This window comes from Panthera onca, chromosome B4 (genome assembly GCF_046562875.1).
Source record: "Panthera onca isolate mPanOnc1 chromosome B4, mPanOnc1 haplotype 2, whole genome shotgun sequence".
NCBI classification, from domain to species: domain Eukaryota; kingdom Metazoa; phylum Chordata; class Mammalia; order Carnivora; family Felidae; genus Panthera; species Panthera onca.
Window position 1 is genome coordinate 98,759,773 of NC_138345.1, and position 27,920 is coordinate 98,787,692.

Below are 27,920 nucleotides of genomic sequence, written 5' to 3' on the forward strand. Positions count from 1 at the left end.
AACAAAGGCTAGAGAGATGTAACTTAAATAAATCTCCTTGCAGATTGCAGCCCACTGATAAACACCTGAAACATGCAGAGCATGACCCTCCTCGCGGCTGCCTTAGTGCCTCAATGTCATTTTATTACCTAGGCTTACTAAAGGTCAAATAAGCTCATGTTATCTCTGTTGCAATTTGTTAGCAAAAAGACTTAAAATGATGGCCAATTCTATTTATTTATATTGAGAGAGACAGCATGAGTGGGGGAGGAGCAAAGAGAAGGGGAGACAGAGAATCCCAAACAGGCTCCATGCTCTGTGTCAGGGAAATCAAAGAGCAATGTCCTGGGTTAGAAGATTATAGGGAACGCATTGCAAAGCAGAAAACTGCTTTTTGGCCTTGCTGAAAACAGCGGCCTTGCTTTGCTTATCTAGTTAGTGTATATCTACGGGTTAGTTAATGTATATCTATGGGTTAGGTCCTGCCTGTGTTCATAAATTCCTTAGACTATGTTATCTCATGGGATATTTTATCCTGCCTTGTTTTTCTGCATGCTTTCTATACATTCTTACTGGCACGTAGCCCACTGATGTATTGTGCAATGTTTCCCTAAATGCAGACTCAACGAATACGGGAGCTTGGGAGCAGCTGGGGGAAACTTCCCTTAGCCTCCCTCTCACCTCTCTTGACTTGAATGGAGTTTTGAGTAGTCCTTTCTGCTCTCCTCAGCTTTACTGGACAAAGCCCGAAGCCGAATCCACAACTGGTGACACTGACGCAATAGTGATAGACTTGAGAGGAAGATTTTCAGGGGGCAGAATGGACACGTTCAGGCAAAGAAAGTGAAATTGTCCAGACTTCTGACAGACCACATCGCGGTAAGGGACAGCAGTACCCTCTTGGGATAGCTGCCAACGTGTCTAGTTTTCAGTGAGAATATTTTTCTCTTTCTCTACCATGGGCCAAAAAATGCCAAAGGAACAGCTATTATATTTAAAAACTTTACAGCAGCTTTTAAAGGCGGCTCATTGTATGGTTACAAAAGATCAATTAAGTAAATTGTTATGAGCAATAAGAGATGCCTGTTCCTGGTTCCTCAACCATGGTACAGTTGATTTGGATCTATGGGAGCTAGTGGGAAAAAATCTAACAAGAAAACTTGAAAAAGGAGAGAAGCTTCCTGATTCCGTTTTAGTGACCTGGAGTTTAGTCCGTACAGCATTATGTCACTTACGTGTATCTCCAGAGAAGGAACAAATTAAGAAAGAAAGCCTAACACCCACCTCTCCTATGACACCTCCTACTATGGATGATGACCCCTCCACCGCCCCTTCTGTGCCTACTCCTCCCAATCATTCATTCATTCATTCATTTCCCTGGTTAATGACTATGATAATTGGAGCCAACTGTGGTTAGTGTACCTCAGGACAGGGACTTTAAGGAATATCTCCAAGCAGCTGCTGAAACCCCATTTGGTTCGGGGAAATTCCCTGTCTTCTCTGGCCTGACATGGATTGCCTAATTCCACTAGCTGATGGAAAACAAAACAAAACAAAACCTGGCGTCTGCTCCTCTGAGCTGACAGGCTTTAGGACCCGGAGACGTCTTTCTCTGCTCTCTGGGCATTTATCTGCTTCCAGGCTTCTTGGCCAAACCTCACTGACTCATCCTTCCCCTCCCCCTTCTGTTTCTGCAGCATCTGGGGTGCGGCCCCTGCATAACTGGTTCCTATCCCACCCTCAGTGCCTCAGGCACCACTAGTTCCTCCTCCTACCCTCCTGTCCGGGAGCAAAGAGCACCCCCTTGGGCCCCCCCACTTCATATTCCCCACCAGCATTCCAGGTAAAAATTAACCATGGAGAACAAATTGTCTTAAGTGGACCCAAGTAAACCATATTCAGTGTTTAAGATAATTTAAGTTTGTTGGGTTTTGATAGACCTGTTTATCAGCATTAAATATGGAATTTATTCTATCTAGGTTTGCTGAAAGTCAAGTAAGCTTGTGTTATCTCTGTTGCAATTTCTTAGCAAAAGGATGACTTAAAATAATGGTTAATTTTGTCTGTCTCAAAGTTGTCATGGGTAATTGTGGAGATAGCTTTCAGTCCTTGGTAACCAGACGTTAAAGTTTTGTTTGCACAATAAATGGGATTGAATTCATTGGCTATCTAATGAGATAAAAGGCTAAAGCACTGATGACTAGATGTAGGTTTGTGCTTTTGACTTATTGCAGAGAAACTAAGACTATTTGGGTCTGATAAACATGCTTCATACTTTATTAAAATTTTACTATGGAAAACCTGCATTGCGCTCACTTGATAAACTTACCATCTGAAAAAAATTCTGATATAACAGTTCTCAATTGGTTACTGATGAAGTTTTGGGGTGATAATGGGGTGGTCTAGAGCCGAGAGTCAAGAAAGAATTCTTGAACACCTCTTTGGTGCAAAAAGGTTATTTTATTAAAGCATGGGGACAGGACCCATGGGTAGGAAGAGCTGCACTGGGGTTTGACAGGTAATTCATTATATACCCTCAGGTTGGGAGGGGGTCAGGGATAGAGTAAGTCTCTACGGAATTTTGGAAGCAAGGTTTCCAGGACCTTGAGGGGCTAGCTGTTGCTAGGGAAACTCCACTAATTACAGTTTAATATCACCTTAGTTATGAGACCCTTCAGATGTATATTAGGGGACCATAAGCTTGGAGTATGATTGCCAGCATATATTTTGGGGCAGTTGAGATACAGGAAGTAGATTTACAGGATCCTCCCATTTGGGACACTGTTAACCTAAGGTTCTCTTTTGCCCCCAGCAAAGTGTCATCACTGAGTCAGCTGAGCTCCTAGAGAGAGGTCACTCTGCCAGTTTCAAGGACTTGTCAATGGGCAGTAGGCAGTAAGGGAATTTAATTTTTCATTTACCTTAGTTTCTCACATCAGCATGGCAAGCACTTCAACCCCTTTCCTTTGTTCTTGGGTAGCCGGGAATGTCACACATATTACACCTGGGGGGGGGGGGGTGGGGGAGGGGAGTGTGTGTGCCAGCCTGTATTTTACCCTCAGCTTGCCCCACACTCCCTCATCAGTTATGAAGTTTTCATTGGAGACTAAGGTTTCTAAGAACTAAAATTCTGCTAAGTGTACTAAAGACTGATGGAAATAAGGAAAGCAATTCCATATGTAGAAAAGTAGGAGATATGTAAGAAAGATATAAAGAATGGAAATACATTTTTTTGTTGAAGGTAAAAGAAAGTAATTTTGTCCTAAATGAGACTTGTTGTTGGGAGAGAAATGGCTTGGGACAAAATCTGAATGCAAAGGAAAGTTGTAGAAGGTTCGTGAAGGGAAATCTTTGGAAAGGAATTTTATGTGTGGTCAGGATGGACTAACGTTGAAATGAATAGATTTTAAAAGTACACTGGTATAAGATTCAAATTCTGCTTTTCTCTGTGTTCAAGAGACTAAGTTTTCTTGGACTGTTGATCTGCTCTTGATAAGAAAATGTAAACAAAGTTGTTCGTTTTTTTTCTCTTTTGTCTGCTGGGAAAACCAAAGCTTATGTTTTGTCTTTTTCAGGTCTTTATTTAGTTAAAACTTCTCTATGTTAAAGGAGCTAAGTTTTGCTAACAACCATATAACTCTACTGGACAAGCTATTATAGAATGTACACATGCCACTTTAAAACAAATGCTTCACAGGTGCACCTGGGTGATTCGGTCAGTTAAACGTTCAGTTTCAGCTCAGGTCATGATCTCATGGTTTGTGGGTTCGAGCCCCATGTCTGTCTCTGTGCTGACAGCTAGGAGCCTGTAGCCTGCTTTGGATTCTGTGTCTCCCTCTCTCTGACCCTCCTACGCTTACACTCTGTCTCTCCCTCTCTCTTTCTCTCAAAATAAATAAACATTAAATTAAAAAAAAATTGCTTCACAAACAAAAAAGGGTGAAACTGCACAATGACCCCCCACCTTGGAATTCACTGTATAAAGCCTTACACACTCTAAATTTTTTAAATTGTGATTCCCATGGCCTCACAGCTGCTGAATGGCATTTTGCGCCACATCTCCTGGCTCAAGTATCAGAGCCTAAGTGCTACTTAAAGATATACAAGGCAATAATTCATGGAAAGGACCCTATGAACTGATAACATGGGGATGGGGACATGCATGTGTTCTCCCATCAGGACCGCACTGGGCACGTGCCCATCTGATCAAACCATACCATGATTTGGAAGGATCAGCCTTTCAACCCGCTTCCTCAGATGGCCGATTTGTCTTTGTAAGGGGAGACCATGCCCACAAACAACCAAGGCAAGTGATGTCACCTGGGGACAACTTAAGAAGCTTGATCAATATGTCAGTGAGGTCATAGGCCGTGTCTGAGCGCCACCAACCCCAGAAAACAGATTTTTAGCATATTTAGCTGTAGTTTCTCAAAACTCGGCTAATGTAATGATTTGCTGAATCTTTTTCTTTATCCGGACCACTACTGCTTTTTCCTCACTGTATTGGGTTCATATCATAGACCCCCCTTTATTTAAGCTGTTTACATGGTGGGATGCAGACCGTCCACTAACCAGTAATGATTCTTTTTGGACTGGAGGCATCTGGCTTCTGCCAAAAGTCCCTCTTACTAAATGGAGAGATTGGTTAAAGCTGAATACTTCTGTTCCTTTTGTGTCCTTAATGAAGTTTTGGGATGATGGTAGGGTGGTCTGGAGCTGACGGCCAAGAAAGAATTGTTGAAGTCTTTGGTGCAAAAGGTGATTTTATTAAAGCACGGGGACAGGACCCGTGGGCAGAAGAGCTGTATGGGGTCATGATGGGTAACTCATTACATACCCTCAGGTTGGGCGGGGGTCAGGGATAGAGTAAGTCTCTGAGGAATCTTGGAAGCAAGGTTTCCAGGACCTTGAGGGGCTAGCTGTTGCTAGGGAAACTCCATTTATTACTGTTTAGTAAAACCTCGGTCATGAGACCCTTCAGATGTGTATTGAGGGCCATAAGCTTGGAGTATGATTGCCAGCATCTATCTTGGGGCAGTTGAGATAAAGGAAGTTTCTAAAGGAATTTTTATATGTCAAAGTAGACTTACGGGATCCTGGGTGTCAGGATAATGTTAAGCTAAGATTCCCTTTTACCCCTAGAAAGTGTCATCATTGAGGCAGCTGAGCTCCTAGAGGGAAGTCACTCTGCCAGTTTCAAGGACTTGTCAATGGGCTGTAGGCAGTAAAGAAATTTAATTTTTCATTTGTCTTAGTCTCCCACATCACCATGGCAAGTACTTAAACCCCTTTTCTCTGTTCTTGAGTAGCCAGGAGTGTCCAAGGAATATCACACATAATCCACCTAGGGGTGGATGGGGTGATGTTAGCCTGTGCTTTGCTGTCAGCTTGCCCCATATCATCATCACATTTCCCTCCTTTTTGTGTAACCTGGATGTTTGAAAACCTTCTGGATGTTTAAAAATCACAGCACAGATGTATCTTCACCACGTGCCTAAAACACAGGACCACAAGGCAAATTTGACATTCATTTCAGTAGCCTCCTTCGCTACATCCACCTCCACCAAGGAATCTCATCCACTTCTCCCCACTGATCATTGCCACATAAAGAAGATATGGCCCCCTTGTGGCTCTTCAGTCATCTAGCAGCCCTGCCGGACCTCCCTTGCCCATAAAGAGGAATTTTTTTTCAAAATCTTACTCTCATTAACTAGGGTCCTAAAGGACACAACCTCAGTGGGCAAACCAATTGGGTTTTCAGAACCTCACAGCTTCTCCATCCTTTGCACTGATGGTGGAATTTCAGGGCCAATATTAAGAATTGAAAACAGGTTCACATAACCTGTGGCATCACAACTTACAGCGTCTTAGCCTTCCTGTTTTGTTATGCCATCTCCCTCACAGGCATTATGCTAATAGTAATGGTACCTTTCATATGAATCTCACACAGATTGTCCCAGACAGCGTCGTGATCTGTACACCTCATCCCTATGTTTTCATAATTTCCACTAAGCCGGTTAATACAAGATTCAACAACCCATATTGTTTTTGAAGTACCTCCTCTGGCTTGGTACACAGCCTGTAGCAGCCATTATAACATCACCAAACTTTCTGTCTCGCCTATATTTATCTTAAAAGGATAGCCTCAAATTTGGTTGCCGGTAAATCTAACAGGGCCCTGGGAAGGGTGCAACGGTATTGCTGAATTAGCCCAAGCCATTTCTAAGTGGAGACCTAAAAGATTTGTTGGATGGCTCATTGCCTTCCTTATCTCATAGGTTGTCATCTTAACCATAGCCTCTGTTGCCGAGGTCTCCCTGACAAAGTCTATCCGCAATGCTAAAGTAGTCAATCACGTAATGACTGATATCACCAAGGCAATGACTACTCAAAGGCAGGTTGCTAACAGTATTAGGCAAGACGACAAGCTGCTGAAGCAGCCCTCGAATGCATGGGGGACCGCCAACAGGCACTTGTTGATCATCAAAGTATACAATGTGACTGGCGACATAACAAACTTTGTGTCACTCTCTTACAATATAATATGTCTCAGCACTCCTGGGAGTTAGTGAAAAAACACCTGCAAGGAGCTTCTTCCCCCAATTTACAATCTGAGATTAATGCTCTGTCTTCCCAGCTACATCAAAACCATTAGATATTCAACAGGAAACACAGATACAAGTTGAACAGGAGTTATCTGACAATGTGAAATGGTTAAATCCAACCAACTGGTTCCATGACCTCAATTTATTTGGATTATTGGAGCTCTCCACTTATTAATCTTTTTTGTCTTTCTCATAGCCCTGTGAATGATCTACACCTTAGTGGCCTCCTCATGACATCGTGAACAATGACTGGTTACCCTCCTCAATTTTCATTTATTTGAGGCCTCTTCAAACAAAAAGTACAGGGATACTCGATAATCCTTTAGCATTTTATCTATGCAAGCCTTTATCAGCAGTGTATATCAGTTAATTTGTGTACGATTATAAAGATCCCATGGTTCTCCAAAATAAAAATAGTTCTAGGGTGTTCTTTTTTCCGATTACTATATGCTTACTGTAAAAAAAAAAAAAAAAAAAAAAAAAAATTCCACAATAAAGAAGAGGAAGGAAGTAAAGAAAAAATCTAAACTGCCACCATTCAGAGAGATTAACACTGAAAACAAGTTTCTTTCTTAACACACATGCGTACTTTTCAAGGACACGATGGCAAAGACCAGGGTAAGAACAGGAAAGACTCAGCCAAGTTGTAAGCCTTCTTGAAAAGAAGCAGAAGCTTGCATTTGCTCCTTGCTAAAAGTTCCTGTTCTGAGCAAACCCTCTTCTGTGGGCTTTTGTTGTGGAGACCTGTTTGTTTGTGAAAATTAAGAAGTGTTGAGGGTTGTAGCTCAGAAGGGCTAATTTGCCTGGCATAATAATGTAAAAAGAGTCTCTAAGGGCAGACATTCCCTTTTGCTTGTTATTTTCAAGAAATTAGAGAAAAAATTGATTAGTTCTTTTCAATACCAAGATAATATTGCTTATTCTTGGGAGTTGTATGTGTGCAATGGGGATTGCACAAGCAATCACAAAATGTCACTAAATTTCCTTGTTTGCAAGGTCTCATTTTTCTTGTTCTGGTGTTCAAAACTCAGACAATCTAGCTCACAGAGACTCAGAAGAAGGTGGGAAGCAGTCCCAGGCCTGCATCTCACCTCAAGCTGCAGGAATGTCTCACTGTTGACTACCTTGATCAAAAGGTTACCTCTGAGCCCTAGACAAGAAGTCTTAGGTCAATGTAATGGAATGAAATGCTGGTACCAATTAGGCAGCCTGGACACAATTGAGATTATTTATGAGTATTTTGTGAGGTTATCGGGGGTGGGCAATACATTCACCTCAGAGTTCTATAATGTTTCCTTTTAAGAGTTTCCATCAAAAATAATCACCCCAAACCTGTTCCATTCTCCACATCTCTTGGTTTTCTTAAACACGATTGTTTCTAAAACCGGATCACACCCCAACTACAGCTAAAAAAACAAACGAAAAAACCCTTCTATAACTTCTCATTCGATTCGTGATAAAATCCAAATCATTGGCAGAAGCCAGCAAGTTCTCCCTGATCTGCCTCTTACTGCTGTCTCTGTCGTGAAAGCACTATTTGGATTCTAAATTCCATGAGAACCATGTACCATGTTTCCTACCAGCCATACTTGAAGACCATCTCTGTAGAGACAGACAACGTGCAGTGGCTCTTTCTCTATTTTGTTTCCAACTTCACAGCTGGATATGAGACAGAGAAGCTGAAGAGACCCCATGGGGAAAAAAACAAAAAAAGCCATTTTTTTTCCTTTGCTTCTTTTCCAGTTTCTATTCTTGCTAGGACCTGCACCCACATTCTTCTCTACACATGCCTTGTAATGCAAATAGCCTATGTTCTCCTTTGTTTTTTTAAAGTAGGCTCTATACCCAACATGAGGCTTGAACTCACAACCCTGAAATCAATAGTCATATTCACTACAGACCGAGCCATCCAGGCTACATATGTCTTCCTTGTAAGGGACAAAGAGATAATAATATGTTTGGAGTCTCCCAGCACAATAAATCTAAGGAGTGATGAGGCAGGATCATCATAAACATTCTCTAAGACTACTGACTCCAAACACCTTGGTGCCAAGACCCATGACTTCAGGGAATGAGTGACTTATGAAGGACACCCGGACTCTGTCCTGGTTCTGACCAGTTCCTAGAAGCCTAAGAGGACACAGATCATAATTGACCGTACCTGACCATAATTGACCATATGGTACCTGACCATAATTGACAGTAAAAACCCCAGACCCTAAGCAAAGGTGAGACTCATGCTCTTTTCCTTTCCTGGATACTCTGTCCGAATCTCTCTCTCTCTCTCTCTCTCTCTCTCTCTCTCTCTATATATATATATATATATATCTTCAATAAACTCTACTTTCACCTCCTGCTGGCCCACATCTGATGTCCACCTTTCTCAAGCCAAGGACCCTCTGGGTCCTTGGACCCAGCCTGCCTGCAGCAGATATATGGTTCCTATTCTCCAATTCCCTTCACTTCCTTAATTTTTTTTTTTCACTTCAACTCCAGTCTGATTCCAGCTCAGCAAAGACCTCACTGCTGTTGTAGGAAGCCATTTCAACCCGTGTCAGAATGGGGTAAGCATCCTCCATAAGTCCTCAGCCTCTGGTGCTTCCCTCCACCCAGACCTTCAACTGTCCCTGGGCTTGTCACCACCCCACAGCTCCTGCTTCTCTCAGCTCCTTGAGGGCAGCGTGTTTATCTCCTATTACTAAACTGAATACCCAGTGCAGACATTTAATATGTGTTAATATATTGGCTAGTTCATTAGATCCTCCCAAATCCTCTCTGATTAAGGGGCTAGAAAAAGTTTTATTTGCTTCATTCAGTAAATAGGCAGCTGCAACTAGTGAGGAACAGAACTTAAACTAAAATCTGAAATTGAGACCAGTGCTCTCTCTACTATTCTCTCTCTCTGCCCTCTCTTTGCCATGGTTACACACACACACACACACCACTGTGAATGAATTCTAGGTCAAGTTAAGATGTTAGCCAGATATTCCAACCACTGTACTGATATGACTCTAAACAAGTTTGAAAAGCATTTTGCAAGACATTTATGGAAGTAAGAGATATGTTTTTATTTAACCACCAGAACCTCCATAAAAATTGAGATTGTTATTTCTGGAGATTCCAGAATTTCCTTTGAAAGTATCCCCCCTAACTCGAAAGAAAGTCTGATGCAGCCTCGTAAATATCTATGTTGTAATAGGTGCTGTGTCACTGAGAACCACTGAAACGGCAGGGTTAAGAGCACAAAAGTGGCAGCAAACCATATATGGCGAAACCCATTTCTTTAAACTTGTGATGAACTCAAGTTCTGCTTTCCATTTTCTCAAAGCTGAAATCAGCCACGCTTTGTCAAACTGAGAGAGGCACACGCATTCAGAACCTTCACTGGCTCCGGTTTCCAGCCTCCGAGGGCTCCATGCCAAACAGACTGAGCATGCGGGCCACACTTGCCATGACAGCCTGGATGGTTTCCTTAGTTTCCAGCTATGAAAACACAGCAATTAGTTTGCCAGGTATCGAAAATGAAGATTTCATCAAAGACTGTGTTCGATTTCATAACAAGTTCCGATCAGAAGTGAATCCAACAGCCAGTGATATGCTATACATGGTAAGGAAAATATCAGTATTTGTGATAGAAGTAAGCTAACGTGTGTTGATTTTAGAGGTCAGTCCTTGCTAATCCTAAATGCCTTTTTGTTCCCGTTGTGATTAACGTGTGCAGTAAATTCACAATCTGTGATCAAAACGAATCCGGTTTAGCTCTGTTGACTCATCTTTTCTAAGCAAGCTCAGCAAGTACATTTTACTCCTCTTTTTAAATGCTTCCTTTCCTCCGGTCAGAAGATGTTACTTTTTTTTTTTTTTTTTTTTTTTTTTTTTTTACTTTCTTCCCTGTTAATTTTTTGAGGGCTTTTTTTGTTTGTTTATCTCTAAGTTTACTTTTCTGTTGTTGCTGGCAGAGCATATTGACTTTCTCTGGAAGGCAGCATGGCATCTCAGGAAAGGATAGGATTTTGAATCAGTCAGGCATGGGTTTGAATGCCAGCTCTGTGGCTGTGAGCTAGTTTTTAATCTTTCTGAGCTCCTCAGGATACGGGCTGTTGTGTTTATTTAATTATATATACCATGTGAAACACAGCCTTAAGTATTCTGCACATAACAGGCCCTCAGTGAAATGCTGATCTGTGTCCCTCATTTAGATTCTAAATTCCACAAAACAAGATCATCAAGTTTCCCAGTGGCCTTATTCAACACTGGGAGACCACACGTACAGGGAGGACCCTTCTCTATTCAGTCATCGCCATTATCATGCCTCATTCCCCCCCTTCAAATTCTCACTTTGCTCATTCCAGTTACATTTTTTGGTAACAGTTTTCATTCTTTTTGAAAGAATCTTTATTCAGGAGGCCGGCCACCTGGGGAGAAGGCAGACTCTGGTCCAAAAGCCAGCTCCACGGTTTCTGCCTAGCCAAGAAGGCTTTAAAGGGACTGGGTGTGGTTAATTAGGGAGGGGGTGGGGTGGCCTGTAACGTTTCCTGATTCCGTGTAGGTTCAGTGGTGCCTCTTTACAGCTTTCAGTGCCTGGCGGTTGAGCAAGAGGTCTAATTCCTGTCTGTGATGGGTGAGGGCTTTCTGTTCTCTCATTAACTGTATGATGCCACATAACACTCTGGTCATCAGTTCCTCATCTTCCAGTGTCTGTACTGATCCCTCTCCAAATCTTTTTCCTCATTGTAGTTGAAAGATCTTTACAAAACCCAATTTTCATTCTGGACCCTCCTACTGTTTAACGTTTCTTTTTGCAGACTTGGGACCCAGCGCTAGCACGAGTTGCGCAAACATGGGCAAGAAACTGTCAGTTTGTACACAACGTTCAGCTGCATTCAAGCTACAAGCTGCATCCAAATTTCTCCTCTCTGGGAGAAAACATCTGGGCTGGGTCTCTATCCCTGTTTTCTGCATCTTCAGCCATCACAAACTGGTACGATGAAATTCAGTACTATGACTTCAGGACTCAGAAATGCACCAAAGTCTGTGGCCATTACACTCAGGTAAGTATCTGCCTGCTCCATATTCTCTTGAAACTATCTCTTCAAAGGCAAAGAGAAAACTGGAATCTGGTGTTAAGAAAATATAGAGTAAGCTGGTGTGCCTGTACATGTCAGAGAGTAGAGCTTACAAGCTTACCTAAAAAATAAAAAAAATGGAGCAGACTTCAATAGCAGAGGGGGTGGTGCTTGAAGAGGTTAGTTACGTGTTTAAACGCAAAAGGTGAGGCTCACCAATCTGGACAGACTTTGAATATTTTGGTAACAGCTGCCTGCCTGGGGCACTTTGTTCCATTTGTGAGCAGAGGACTTTATGAGTGAATGGATTTTCAGGTATGCGTCCTCTATAAAATTTGAGGCAGTTGATTGGGGTCTATAAAATTGGGAGAAACAAGCCTCTCAGACAGAAGCATCAATTCCATAGCCTCCTATTCCTTCAAACATGAACTGAGAGCCTGTGATGGGTCACACAAGGAAGAGAAAAACAATGGTGAGGCCAACATGTAAATTTGTGTAAACCATTCTGTGGCTATTCCGCCCCCATTGAGATTTTTTTTTTTCACTCAGGTTGGTTTTGGTTTCCTAACCCTAAGGCATGTTTGCAACATGATGGCAACAAGTCCCTAGGGCAGCATGTCTATCGTCTTACTATCCTGCCTCCTGATCCTGGTCACATTTCATTTATTTACTTTTCTTCCTGGCAGTCCTTGTCAAGCCAATAAGTAAGGGTGCTGAACCTATGTCTGACTGCTTCTTATATACAAAAATGTGCTGAAGTGAGGAATGAGGGTACAAACATTTCTAACAAGGCAGTTAACTTGGAATAATAGGTGTTTTTAAAGAGCAAAATGTTGTTGGAAAAAGTCTCAGGGCAGCTCAGCCTCATAGAGCCTCTGATCACGCTGGTGTTGTTACAGGTGAAACAAGTTTGGCACAGATATTTACTATTATGATGTGAGGGGAAGGGCGGATTTCAGTGAAATTTTCATCTCTAGATTATTATAGGCAAGAATGAGCTATCAAACCACCAGCAATATTGGTCCCTTTCTTGAAAATATGAGTTAGGTTTCCCCTAGACTCATCCCATAAACAATTAATCTTGGCTTATGTTTACAAAAAATTTTAACCAGAAAAGTGATTCCATCAGAATCCCAAAAGTCCTAGAAGGCAAGAAAGCTAAATCCAGTTTGCCCACAAGCGGCACTGGTACCATTAAACATTGCACCATTTACATTTTTTTTTAAAGTTTATTTATCTATTTTGAGAGAGAGACAGCATGAGCAGGGGAGGGGTAGAGAGAGAGAGAATCCCAAGCAGGCTCCACACTGTCAGCACAGCCTGATAGGGGCCTTAAACCCATGAAACCGTGAGATCATGATCTGAGCTGAGATAAAGAGTCGAACACTTAATTGACTGAGCCACCCAGGCGCCCCAACATTGCACTGTTTAAGTCTCCAAAAATAATTGTCAGTTTGAGGGTACGGACTCTCATTCAGTGTTTAAGCTCCTATCATATGCCAGGCACTGTGTAAGGCACTCACTGATCATATGTCTTAGTGCAGATTCCTGCAAAACAGAGCCTGGAACAATAGCTTATGTCCTACCGCTTTATTTTTTTAATGTTTATTTGTTTTGAGACAGAAAGCACACAAGCAGAGAGAGGGGGGAGAGAAAATCCCAAGCAGGGTCTCTACTATCAGAGCAGAGACCTGTGTGGGGCTCTACTCATGAATCAAGAGATGCTGACCTGAGCCAAAATCAAGAGTGGGATGCTTAACCAACTGAGCCACCCAGGTGCCCCAGTCCTAACACTTAATTGAGGAGTACAATCACCAAGAAGTAAAAGTGAGGAGAAATGGGGGTGGTACAAGGAATGAGGGACACAGATGGCAATGACCCCTGACCTTTAGGAATTGACCTTCCTTGGGGAGAGACCAATGTGTAAGTGGCTGTAATACAATGCATTGTTGGTGTAATTTGGAGAAACTGACAAGTTGCTATGTGAGCAAAGAGGGCAGAGCAACTTATCTGGCCAAAGGGAGGTATGGAGACATAGGAGTTATTCACACAGCAGGAGCCATATCACTTGGTTCTTGAAAACTAACGGAGAGCTTATCAAATGAAAAAGAAAAGGAGAAGAACTCCAGGCAAAACTGAAAAGGGGTACAAGGTAGACAGTGTGTACAAATGAGCCTTGTACTTCAGAAGCGTGGCTAGTAGCTCACCACAACAAATACGCAAAGATCTAAAGACTGTCATATCGGCCACAGACTCCTGAACCATGCAGTTAAGACACTCCATGTCCATCCTTCCAGGGACTCAAAACAAGAGGAGGAAACTTGATTTTACATCCGTCACATAGACCTGAGATTTCAGAGATGGCCCTCCCCAAATTAGCTGGGCTTATTTGTAAATGTTCCCTTTCCATATAGGACAAAAAAAGGAGAGCTAACATTTCAGATATGAGAAAATTCATTTCCTTACATACAGGTATCAGAGCCCAAGCTGAGTGACTCCTAATCTGCTCTCGCAAAGAGACCACTACATTCTACCCCCAATTCTGAAAAGCAAGCCTTTTCCTGGAGAGGAAGTCCAGGGACCCCATGGGTCAGACATAATGCATCCACAGCAACCATTTTTTTAAAAAATGTTTATTTATTTTTGAGAGACAGAGTCCAAGCAGGGGAGGGGCAGAAAGAGAGGGAGACACAGAATCCGAAGCAGGCTCCAGGGCCTAAGCTGTCACCACAGAGCCAAATGGGAGGCTGGAACCCACGAACCATGAGATCATGACCAGAGGTTTAACCAACTGAGCCACCTAGGTGCCCCCGCAGCAACCACTTTTAAGTGAGTGTGGTACTCAGCTCTCCGTGGTTAAAGAAACCATTCAAATCTTATCACAAACCTGTCAGAGAACCACTGTCATCCATAGATGAGACAACAGGCTCAGAGAAGTTAGGAAGTTGTTTTCCCACATCTTACGTGCCCACTTGTGTAGACCTAACCTCAGCTGGTCCACCTTAGACCCCCTGAAAACAAACCCTAGTCCCCCTGCATGGTCCCATTTCTGTTCCAACAAGATGAGAGAAACTATCATGAACCAGGAGAAACAAGTCAAACTAAAAGCATAAATATGCATTGGTGGGAAAGGAACTGTCCACCTAAAGAAGAAGGTGATTCTGGGGTGCCTGAATGGTTCAATCTGTCTACAGCTCAGGTCATGATCTCAGTTCGTGAGATGGAGCCCCACTTGGGGCTCTGTGCTGTCAGCACAGAGCCTGCACGGGATCCTCTGTCTCCCTTTCTCTGCTCCTCTCCCCCCACTTCAAAAATAAACATTAAAAAAAGAGAAGAAGGTGGTTCATAGGACCGCTACAGCAGATGATAAAAAACTTCAGTTCTCCTTAAAGAAGTTAGGGGTGAATGCTATCTCCGGTATTGAAGAAGTGAATATGTTCACAAACCAAGGAATGGCGATCCACTTCCATGAGCTTAAAGTTCAGGCATCTGGGGCAGTAAACACTTTCACATTCCAGGCCATACTGAGACCAAGCAGTTGACAGAAATTCTGCCCAGTATCTTAAACCAACTTGGTGCAGTCTGGCTAGTTTGGGAAGACCAGCTGAAGCTCTTCCCACACAGTCCCTGGACAGAAAAGCACCACTCGCTACCGGAGAGGAGGAGGAGGAGAATGAAGTTCTAGATCTTGTGGAGAATTTTGATGAAGCTTCCAAGAAGGAAGCAAACTAAACGGAGTCAACTTCTGAAGATAGAGCTTGAAGAAGTTACTGGGAGCTGCTATTTTGTACTATGACTGCTTTTTAGAATTCTGTTCATGGATCTGATAAAATCTAGATCTCTAATATTTTTAAGCCCAAGACCCTTGGACAGCGTAGTGTTTTTTAGTTTTTGCTTAGACACAATTCATTCTTTGCAGCTAATTAAGCTGAAGAGGCCTGAGAATAAAGTTTGAAACAAGGTTAATAAAGTTTTTTTGCCGGGGTGCTTGGGTGGCTCAGTCAGTTGGGCGTCCGACTTCATGATCTCACAGTCTGTAAGTTCGAGCCCCGCGTCGGGCTCTGTGCTGACAGCTCAGAGCCTGGAGCTTGTTTCGGAGTCTGTGTGTGTGTGTCTCTCTCTGACCCTCCCCTGTTGATGCTCTGTCTCTCTCTGTCTCAAAAATAAACATTAAAAATAAGGGTTTTTTTTTTTGCCTAGTTAAAAAAAAAAGAAGAAGAAGGATTTGTTTGCCCAGTGTCACAAAACTAATAAGAGGAAGAGCTGGGATCCAGATATCGGTTATGTTGTAAGGATTAAGTAATGGAATGTTTGTAAGTTATAATAAAGTGCTGCTACTTAGGCATTAAACAAAGGTTAGATCTCCTCCATGAGCTGGTTTTCCGCCAATTATATAGGAAGAACACTTTGACAGCTTGGTTAAAGATGCCTTTACATTAAAATTTGATGTTTTCATCCTTGTAAGAAATCTTTTGGGAGATTCAAGACTACTCAGTTGCCATTGTAAATTCTTGCTAGAAATTACCTCAAGTGGCTATTATAATAGCCCACTTATCCTCATCTTCTATTAATAAAAAACAAGCTATTTTCAGATTTTGGCTGGTGAGGGGTGATTGTACACAGTAAAGATAATAGATTTAGATCCAATCATTATCTCCTAAAGATGTGATATTTCTTGGCACATGAGGTCCACACATTAGCTTTGTCTTCACTAGAGATAGATTTGCACTAAGAATTTTGGTATATTAATATCGGAGATTATTTTATTGCTGGCAGCTCACCTTTATAACATTTGGTAACAGAATGGTTTGACTTAAGTGTATGGGCGGGGCAGCAGTTTAGGTGTGGTAGTGCTGAGAATGCCCACTAGATGGCACCATTGATCGCATTTTTGGTTTTAGCCCTACCTCCCCGACCAACTGCTACCCGCTTATTTTTACACTGTTACAGACCAATAAAGTGGGACATGTTTCACAGCTTCTCTACCTGGTTTTATATATGTTGCAGCGTTACCATACTCCTGATAATAGTGCCTGATAATGAGTCGGATGGACTCATACTGAGACTTGAAAGATGGTGGGAAGGGGGTGTTAACTCCAAAGGAGAGACATACCTGCCCCTAGTAGGTTCCCCAGATGTGCCGTTTTTGTTAGAAAGGCTTTTGTTAGAAAAGCAGGCTTTCCCTGCTTCTGGTAGAAGGGAAAACAGCATCTTGCTCAGGGCATGGATTGCCCTCATAGTACTTTGTGGTCAAGTAGAAGTACGTTCCAACTTCCACCAATAAAAATAGAGGCAATACTTCTTTAGTGATGTGTTAAACATGATGTTGCACATAAAGTGCTTAACATTACCTTGGCACCAAGTAAATTCCCAATAATCAGTAGTTCTCATTATTTTTTTTTTTATAATTAGGTTTATTTTTTTTTACCATATTAAAAGAAATGAAAGCACACAATAGGAATCTGCCTGAAACAAGAGAGTTTTCAAAGATTTTAAAACAAGAAAATTAGTAGAGAATAAAACATGAACATTTGCTGACTGCTTGCCATGTGCCAGCAGCTGTTCTAAGCACTTTACTATCCCATTTAAAATGTCAAAATAAGCCTTAGAGTTGAGAGCGTTATCCTCACTAAATAGTCGAGGAAGCAAAGGGCAAGGTCGCACAGTGAGTGGCCAAGCTGGAATATGAACTCAGTCTTTGTGGCCCCAGAGCCCACAAGTTGAAGCCAGAATCTGAGTGTCCATACAGCCTTTAAAAAAAATTTTTTTTAACGTTTTTTTTTTGTTTGTTTGTTTTTTTATTTGAGAGACAGAGACAGAGTGCAAGCCGGGAGGGACAGAGATAGAGGAGACACAGAATCCAAAGCAGGCTCCAGGCTGTGAGCTGTCAGCACAGAGCCCATCGCGGGGCTCCAACTCACAGACCACGAAATCATGACCTGAGCCAAAGTCCGATTCTTTTTTGTTTTTGTTTTTTTTAATGTTTATTCTTGAGAGAGAGGCAGAGTGCAAGTGGAAGAAGGACAGAGAAGGGAGACACAGAATCTGAAGCAGGGTCCAGGCCCTGAGCTGTCAGCACAGAGCCCCATGTGGGGCTTGAACCCATGAACTGTGAGATCATGACCTGAGCTGAACTCAGATGCTTAGCTGAGCCACCCAAGTGCCCTGTCAATGTCCATAAAGCTTTTAACAAGAGACCAACTTGAATGGATAACTAAACTGTGGGACATCCATGCAATCAAGAAGTGAACCCAACAGTATGAATGGGTCTCAAATACTTATGCTCAGTGAAAGATGCCAGAGTGAAAAAAAACTTTTAAACTGACCCCATTTATATAAAATTCTGGGAAAAAGCAAAAGTAGAGAGACAGAGAACAGATTAGTGATTGTCAGGGGGTGGGGGTAGGAGCCAACCACAAAGGAACACAAGGGAACTTTCTGGGGTGATGGAAATATTCTAGGTCTTGAATATGGCGGTGGCTACACAACTATGTTTTTATCAAAATTCATGGAACTGTACACCTAAAAATGATGGATTTTATTGTGTTAATTACAAGTTGACTTTAAAGAAGAAAACACCAATGAAAACAAAATGGTAACTAACACTGCATGCCCTTGGAAAAAAAGAGACTGGAAAAGAAAAGTAAAAGACAGTAAAACAAAAGAAACAGCATTAAAGGTGTGTGTGTGGGAAGCCCAAAGATATAGAATACTTGAGATAAAACAAACCCCGGAGAAAGTGCTCAAAGACCAAAGGAGAAAAAATAAATACAAAATGATTGATAGTGGTGATAGTAAAAGGAATACAGACAACATTGCACCCAATTAGCATGCATAATAATCACCTGAGGAACTTGTTAAAATATAGATTTTGTTCTTTCTTAGGGCTAAGTAATATTCCTATATATGTAATACATTTTCCTGAAGAAGAAATTCTGGTATTTGCAACAACATGGATGGACCTAGAGGGTATTATGCTAGTGAAATAAGTCAGGCCAAGAAAGGCAAATACCATATGGTCTCACATATATGTGGAATCTAAACAAGAAACAAACTCTTAGAAAGAGAGAAAAGACTAGTGGTTGTTGGGATGGGGTGGGGAGACAAAATGAGTAAATGTGGTCAAAAGCTCAAACTTACAGTTATAAAATAACTAAGTCCTGGGGATGTAAAGTACAGCATGTCAACTATAGTTAACATCATATTGTATATTTGAGAGTTCCTAAGAGAGTAAGTCTTAAAAGTTCTCATCACAAGAAAAAAAATTTGTAACTATATGGTGATGGATGTGTCAAATAACAAAAGTTCAACCAAGTAAATTTTAAAGATCTAATTGGTTTTATGAACTAATCCATGAATCAGGTAGCATCCCATCTAGCAAGTAGAGGGGAGCTCTAAAGGGCTATAGAAAGGGAAAGGTGTTTTTAAAAAAAAATATATATATATATTTATTTGGGTTGGGGGCGGGGAAGAGAGTGAGGAGGAGAGAGAGTCCCAAGCAGGCTTGCATCAGTACAGAGCTCGACGTGGGGCTCGATCCCACAAACCATGAGATCATGACCTGAGCCAAAGTCAAGAGTTGGATGCTCAACTGACTGAGCCACCCTGGCACCCAAAGGAGTGCATTTAATTGCTGGCTTATCTCTAGTGTCTAGATACTAGCTCTTTAAACAGCTTTTTTCGTTAGGCTCCATTGACACCAAACACTCTTGGTTAAGACGAGCTATGTAATTTGTGGGGCCAGGTGCAAAATGAAAATGTAAAGTCCCTTGTTCAAAAGTCAGGGGGAAAATGCCACTAAATGTGGGAACATAGGTGACAACGTTGAACTAAATCAAGTATGGAGTCTTCCCACTGTGGGGTCCAGGGCGACAGCATAGGCCCCTCTCCCTGAAGAAGCTGGCTCTGTGCTTGGTTTTCCTCCTGTGCCACTCACCACCCTTTTTCCATCTAGCCTTGATCTAGATAATAATCTAGAGACGGTCACATTCAGCAGCAAAGTCACTCTGCACTTGGATGTTTAATTAGGCATCTCAAAGGGAATGGGACTTGAACGGAAGCCCTGTCCATATTCCCACCCACCCTGCTCCTTCCCTTCCCCCATCTCAGTAAATGTTACTCAGGCCCCAAATGTTCCGTCTCACCTCACACTCAAGGCAAAAGCAAATCCTTTCAGCGGTACCTAGAGCTAAAGCATGAACGTGACAGATTCCCAGGAACCCGCGACCGCCACCCAAGTGTGGGTCACCGTCTTCTCTTGCTTGCACCCCTGGAACAGCCTCCCAAATGCCCTCCCTCTTTCTTCCCTTGCTCTTCTCAGTCCATTTACTTCATGACAACCAAGTGATCTTTCTGACGCAAAAAGGAGCCTGTGCTCACTTGCCTACAAGATTCCCCACGACCTGCCTGTCTGCCTCCTTCCTTAATGCCAACGACTCTCCCCACTCACTGGATCCCAGCTCTGCCTGCTTCTTTCTGCCACTGTCACCGCCGCGCCGTCCCACCTCAGGGCCTCTGTGCCGCTGCTGTCTCCACATGGAAGGCTCTTCCTCCCACGTTGCGGTCTCCTGCGAGGTCATCCCCAGCGCTGCCCCCTGCAGGCCTCAGCTCCAAGGCCTCCTCCAGCGCCCCTTCTCTGGGCTCTCAGGATGGGCCCCCCACCCCAGCACTCTCTATTTTATTTTATTTCAAATGCCAAAATGATCTTAGTATCATTTATATGTTTATTTCACACACCCACACCCCAATAATAATTACAAGTCTTGTTTCTGAGTTCTCAGCACCTAGGAGTCCCCTGGTAATAACTGCTCCACCTAAACATGAGTGAACACACCTCACCGCGTTTATGAAGTCCTAATCATACTCCAATGTTCACTTTATCGTCTCTCTCTCTCGCTACAAATCCTTATTTCAGGTTGTTTGGGCGGCTAGTTACAAAGTGGGCTGTGCAGTACAGTATTGTCCCAGCGTTCATGGCACCAGTATTTCCCACGGAGCGCTTTTCATATGCAACTACGGACCAGGGTAAGTACCCAAATCGATTCTTCTAAGAAAAACTTCTTAAATCTATTTTAGAAGTATTAATCTTCATTACAGAAAATTGGGATAATAAAGAAAGGGTAAAAAAGAAAATTAATATCCCCTTAATTCCTCTAACCTAGAGATCTACTCCATTAACATCTGGTACATTTTTAAAAAAAATATACATGTGTGTTTCTGTGTCTGTGTGCACCCATTACAAATGCTATATAAATACACACACAACATATATGTTTAGAGTGGCAACACTAAAATGTTTGCAGGGACATAGATTAATTGGAAATGATAATAATACCACGGAATAGGAGGACTGATGTTACTCTATTGGTTTATTAAAAACTTGGCATGTTTTACAGAATTTTCAAAGCAAAAATAAATTGAGAATTAAATTTCTCAATTTATGTAATTTATTTCATTTACTTCTGAAAGTTTTGTTTTTGAAACGGATACAATTTTTCTCCCTTTGGAAAACAGAGTAGACCCATGATATGCCACCTACCACCTTTCTTTTCTTTTCTTTTTTTTTTTTTTTTTTACCATTTATTCATTTTTGAGAGATAGAGACAGAGCATGAGTGGGGAAGGGGCAGAGAGAGGGGGACACAGAATCCGAAACAGGCTCCAGGCTCTGAGCTGTCAGCACAGAGCCCAACGAGGGCTGGAACTCTTGAACTGCCAGATCAGGACCTGAGCCAAAGTCGGACACTCAACGCTCTACCAACTGAGCCACCCAGGCGCCCCTCCCCCCACCTTTCTTTAAACTTCTATATGTGTGCTTATGCATCAAACACATTATTTAGAAAATGGATATCATACTGGAAATGCACAGTTTCTACTTTTTACTTAAAATTATACCATGAGCATTTTCCACATCATTAAAACTTTAAACGTGATATCAATAATTATAAAAATATGAGAGTACTGTTTCATGAGGATGATGCCAAAGGTGAAGAAGGAAGTCCCTGCCCCTCCCAAAGCCAAAGCAAAGGCTTTGAAGACCAAGAAAGTGGTGCTGAAAGACATTCACAGGCACTTAAAAAAAGATCCACATGTCTGCTACCTTCCAATGGCCCGAGACACTGAGTCTCCGAATGCAGCCCAAGTATCTTTGAACGAGTGCTCCCGGGAGAAACAAGCTTGACCACTATGTCATCATCAAGTTCCCCCAACTACCAAGTTGACCATGAAGAAAGTAGAAGACAAAACACTTGTGTTCATTGTTGTGCCACCAAGCATCAGATCAGACAGGCTGTGAAGAAGCTCTATGACATTGACATGGCCAAGGTCAACATCCTGATCAGGCCCAATGGAGAGAAGGCATATGTTTGACTGGCTCCTGACTATGATGCTTTGGATGTTCTCAACAAAATTGTGATCATGTAAACTGAATCCAGCTGGTTAAATATAAATATAAATCTTTTCACCATAAAAAAAAAATGAGAGTAATACTGATAAAATATTTACCATATGTTAAGCACTTTTCTAAGTGCTTCATACATATTAACTTACTTAATCTTCATGAAAAGTCTTGAGATGGGTCCTGTTACCACCCCTGTTTGGCAGATAAGAAAACTGAGGCACTGAGGAGTGAGTAGTCTACCAGGGTTCCACAGTTGGTGACACTATGTCATAGTGTCTGTGGACTGGACATAGTGTCTATGTTACTGGACTGTGACCTGGGCTGTCTGGCTTCTGAGTCTGTGCTTAGGTGGTCACATGACAGCTCATCCTATTGAAGAAGTTAGATTGTTGTCTGCATTTTCTTTTAATATTAGATGAACATCCTTGAATGTAAGTCTTCAGTCACATCTATTTCCCTACAATTTCTAGAAATAGTATACTAAGTAAAAGGTGTGAACATCTTTATGTTTTTAAAAGTGCTTATGGCCAAATTATTCTACACTATTATTATATCAATTTATGCTTCTTCATTAGTACTGGATATTATATTTTTTTAGTATTTTCTAATTTGAAAGAAACTGTTATTTTATGTTTCTTTTGCATCTCTTTGACCACTGGTGATTATAAATTTTCACCTGATTTCTTATTTACATTCCTTCTTTTGTGAACCATATGGTCTGCTCATTTTTCTACCAGAGTGATTTTCTTAATGATTTATGGTAGTTGTTTATATTTTAAAGCTTTAACTCTTTGCCATATATACACCAATCTTTTTCTTTAATTTGTTGCCCTAGAATTATGTTTGGATTTTACCAATCTTTGGGATTCCAGAAGATGTTAGAGGAAGCCTCTCTTTCTTTCCCTGAAATAATGTTCTGAAGAAACGCTGGATAGTCTGATTGAGTGTAGGTGGGGTAAAAGGATTAAAAGCAGGTGTCATTCAGAAGAGAATAGCTTTGACCTAAAATCCCTAAGTCAGAAAACAAGGAAAACCTAGGAAAAACTAGCCAAAGCCATTAAATCAATCAATGGTGACTCTTCATGACATTTATATAGCTTAATGGTTACGATACAGGGTCTTGAGAACCCACCACCTTGGTTCACTTGACCTTGGACAAGTTACTTAACCTCTCTGAATCTGTTTCCTCTGTAAAAAATTGGGATAATAATAGCACCAGCTACTTATCAAGTAGGTATGAAAATTAAACAAGAAAGTTATGTAAAACACCAACTATATCTAATACCTGGCAATGGTATTACATTATTTGAGATTATTAGAGAAGTATTCATAGTTACTATTGTTGTTATAATAAAAAGGCACAAATGGAAATTCTCCTGGTTTAGCCTGACTCTATTTGCCTTTTAGTGTTATAAACAAGAAGTTGTAAAGCTTATAACCGGTTTTAATGCTTCTATAGAGTTAACATTCATTTATTCATACAAATAAGTGGATTCATACAATCATCCAACAAATATTTGTTTACTGAGATGCAAAGGAGAACCAGCCAGACACAGTCCCTGCTTTTATGGAATTTCTATTTCTATGGAATATCTATGGGGCAGATAGACAATAAACTGCATTATGATAGGAGTAATGAAGGAAATACAATATGATACTGTAATCAACAATATCAATTGGCAGGACCCTTTGTTGGATAAAATGATGTATTTAAGCACAGGCATGAAGATTAGAAAGGAACCAGACTCATGAAGAACTTCAGGAACAGATGTCTGCTGCAGAAAACACCTGAAAAGCTTCTGTGGAAAGGATGCAAAAACAGATCAGGGTGCTTGCACCACTGAATCAGATGAAATGGGGAAGGAGGCAGTTCAGCCCTTGCAAGGCGGTGTAGGCCATGGTAAATTTAACTTTATTCACATCCCAAGAGGAATCATCCAAGTATTTTCAGCAAGGGAGTGACAAGACCTGCCTTACATTTGGAGATCACTCTGAATGACATGTGGGAAATGGATTGGAGGCCATAAGGGAGGAGCACAGAGACCAGTTAGGGATGTCCTCATTATCTTCTGCCTTCTCAGCTTGTTTTCCTCCTTCCATGTACAAAAAGTCACATAATTAGCCCACATAATTCTAGGAAGTCCAGTATCCTCTCCATATTTCTGAGATTTCCTAAGAGTGGGGTGCAGGGTGCTTAATTCTCCAGTCACCTGTAACTCAATCTCTGGAGTCATTCATTGCCCAGACCGGTTTTGGCCCCTCCTCCTAGCTACTATGGGTCATTCTGATCTGCATTTTTCACATACACAACTCTCTCTTCAAGCCCCTGGGCCCCTCTGAGCAAGGCTATCTTGTGATTAGTGGGAGAAAGGATTACAGCACAGAAGAGGAAATGACAACCTTGACTATCTAGTATCTACAGGGTACGAATATACCCTTTGAGAACCCTTACTCATATTTATCTTTTTCTTTAAAGATCTTCTCTCAGGGGGCCTGGCTGCTCAGTCAGTAGAGCATGTGACCCAGGGTCCTGAGTTCGAGTCCCATGTTGGCCAAAGAGATTACTCAAAAAAAAAAAAAAAAAAAAAAAGTCTTTTCCTCAGTCCCAGGGCCCCAACCCTTTCTCCCTCAGGCTGCCAGGGGAAACACTAAAACTTCCTGCTTCTTTATGGACAGAATACATCAGGGCCCTTTGTGTCAATTGTTCCTCTCCAGACAAATCCAGGCCTTTCCAGTAGCATGTTTCTCCCAGGATGAATTGTGCCATTTCCCTAGAATTCACAACTGCTTTTTGTTTTTAGCCAGTTTTTGAAGTAGTAATTTCTCCCTCTTGATAGTTTTCACAATTCAACAAAGAATGAAATAGCATAAATGATTTTATTCTAGAACTTGCCCTCTCAAAGAGTATGGTGCTCTTTAACAATGAAAATATCCCCAGATTAATGTGCACTTTAGGCAATTATTATCAGCATCACTATATTCCTTTGACTGTTTCCCACAGTGTAAAGCAAGCATGAGGGTAAACAGAGTTTCTAAAACAACCTAAATTAATTTGGAGCCAAATAAGATTAGAACACATATTTTGGGTTGGAAAGGAGGTGTTAATGAAAGTAATGTGTCCTTAACTTTGGTTCTTAACCAAAGTTTCTTAAAGGTGTTTCTAAAAAAAAGTTTCTAAAAAAAGTTTCTAAAGTATTAGGGGAGGGGAGTTGAGTCCATGAACTGGGATTAGAAAAGTTACATCTTTATTTTCACTAACCTCTACTGAAACTATTTTGGGGTGCCTGGGTGGCTCAGTCAGTTAAGTGTCCAACTTCAGCTCACGTCATGATCTCACAGGTCGTGGGTTCAGGCCCTGCATCGGGGTCTGTGCTGACAGCTGTGAGCCTGGAGCCTGCTTCAAATTCTGTGTCTCCCTCTCTCCCTCCCCCTCCCCTGCTCATGCTCTCTCTCTCTCTCTCTCAAAAATAAAAAACAATAAACATTAAAAAAAACATTTCATGAATGAAGACAACACTTCAGTCGTATCAGCAGTGTGTATGACTTTGTTAGTACTACTTCTATCTTTGTAAGTATCAGATATTTTCATATCACATTCTACTCACAGCAGATAACTCAAAATATGGTTTTAATCTTCATTAAAGTTACTGATTATTAAACTTCTTGCTAGGTCTTATTTAATACTTAATAGGGAAGCACATATTGTTCTATCACAAACTATGGAGGCTTGCTAAACTGAGAAGAGCAAATGTGGGTCATGATACCTTAGGATGGACAGTGTTTTGGATGGTGGTGTATACAGGCCAGATAGTAAGTAGAGGGAGTGTTGCCCTGGAGTCAGACAAATCTAGGTTTTATTGTGACTCGGATATGTGTACGCTGTAATTTTTAATTTCTTAGAGCTTTAGTTTCCTTATGTGTCAAATAAAGAAAACTTCCAGAATTGTAATAATTAAATGAAATGATGTAGGTGAAGACACAGGTTCACAGACATAGTCCCATGGAGGGAACTCTGCAAATATGAACAGGCTTCTATTTCCGCTTCCCTCACCAACCCTCTGAATCTGTGGACTTCCATCCTGCAGAAAAGATGAGTAGTAAATCTCATTGCAACAACAACAAAAACCCACCTCTCCTAATGGACAGCTTTTTTCTACTTTATAGACAATACAGAAGTTGGCCATACAGAGAAGGGTCCACCTGCAGTGCCTGCCCCAATGATAAGTGTTTGGATAATCTCTGCAGTGAGTAAAAGGAAAACTCTACCAATAATACAATGTGTTTGAAACTATTAGAACCTTCTACAGAGCTAAGAATGCAAATATTTGCTTTCTCCTAATAGCTGTTTTCATGGAAATTGGCATCAGGCAGCAATCAAACCAATGGCTTACTGTCCTAGTAATGAACATATATTTAAGGTGAACTTAGGGAAGCAAAGAATAGCCTTCTTCTGTAGCTCTAATCATTACCACAAAAAGTGACTAAGAAGATAGGAGCTGTAGACCCAAGGTTTGCTGAACTTCAGCAAGATCAAAACAACTGATTTGTAAACACTGAGTTGTCATCTTCAATCCCAGTATAGCAACGCTTTTTTGATCAGCTTTCTGAGCCAGTCATCTCTCTCCCAGTTCGACCATCCTTTATTTCATTCACAGCAGTTTTGTTAAGAGAATTTAGTAAAGTGCAGCCTCTATGCGACAAACATCTCCTCAGAGTATCAACGTATCAACTGAATATTTCCTTTCGTGTTGCTACAACACTACAAAGCATATTATTTTTTTCCAAGTGAGGCAGTATAAAGTAGGAGTTAGAACCACACATTTTATTTTCTTTTAAGTTTATTTTTATTTTGAGAGGGAGATAGAGAGCAAGCAGGGGAGGGGCAGAGAGGGAGACAGAATCCTAAGCAGGCTCTGCGCTGTAAGCACAGAGTCTGATGCGGGGCTTGAATTCAGGAGCCACGAGATCATGATCTGAGTCGAAGTCAAGAGTCAGACACTTAACCAACTGAGAGCCACCCAGGCGCCCTAGAACCACGCATTTTAAAAACCACATGCCCAAGTTCAATTTCCAGTTCCACCACCGTGACCTGGGGCAACTGTCTGAACAGATTTCCTCAGCAATAGAATGTAGATGGTGGGGCCTCTTCACAGGTTTGGTGAATCAAATCAATGAAAAAAGAAGAAAACACTTCTATTTAGAACAACAGCCTAGTATACAGTAGCACTCAATAAATATTATCTATTATCCACAAATACATCCTCCCAAACTCAACTCCCAAATGTTGAGTTGACTGTTGGTGTTTTCTTTATCCCCAAACCTTGAGACTTTTTATGCCCATGAACGATTCTCATGATGCTTCTTTAAAATCTGTGGTGAAAACTGAGACAATTATTTTAAATTATTTAAAGAGTAATTTAATTGTTGCCACTGGTTCACTGTCTTTCCTGCTGGATTCTAAATTCCAAACAAGTAGGAATTAAGCGTAATTCACTTATACCCTAGTCTGGCTGGCAAATAAGCACTAATCTGGATGTATGTTTCCTTAAAAAAATCCTTCCTTCTCTTTAAAAATCTAGATAATTAGTAACAACACCTCCACAATGACAAGAAAAGCTCCTTTTGGCTTTTTAGCTTTTCATTTTAGATGTATCTTGAAATGGCCTCTGAAACTTCAGAAAATTAAGGCTGTGGTCCAATAATGAAAAGCTCCTGGGCTCTTAATAAAGGGAAAACATGCTAATTTGCATGGGGGTAAGGGTTAGAGGACAGAAGCTTTCATTTAACAGGGGCGCCTGGGTGGCTCAGTTGGTAGAGCAGACTGCTCAGGTCATGATCTTGAGGTTTGTGGGTTCGGGCTCCACGTCAGGCT

General features: G+C 41.4%; 1 protein-coding gene and 1 pseudogene across 9 annotated transcripts in view; both read left to right on the plus strand.

The window, feature by feature from the left end:
* The window catches only part of GLIPR1 (GLI pathogenesis related 1), a 71,263-nt gene that overhangs the window by 21,987 nt on the left and 21,356 nt on the right, over positions 1–27,920 (plus strand). For 2 of the 9 annotated variants that reach the window (XM_060656940.3, XM_060656938.3), the window contains exons 2-6: positions 710–858; positions 9,913–10,191; positions 11,390–11,635; positions 20,565–20,674; positions 26,213–26,292. In XM_060656940.3, the coding sequence (XP_060512923.1) occupies positions 10,000–10,191; positions 11,390–11,635; positions 20,565–20,674; positions 26,213–26,292 (628 nt within the window). In that variant the 5' untranslated portion in view covers positions 710–858; positions 9,913–9,999. Of the gene's footprint in view, positions 1–578; positions 859–1,694; positions 1,823–9,080; positions 9,149–9,912; positions 10,192–11,389; positions 11,636–20,564; positions 20,675–26,212; positions 26,293–27,920 lie in introns of those variants that run through there. The other 7 variants (XM_078449660.2, XM_060656943.3, XM_060656944.3 and 4 more) reach the window with 7 other exon arrangements.
* On the plus strand, positions 11,642–17,460 carry LOC132694056 (transcription factor BTF3-like; annotated as a pseudogene).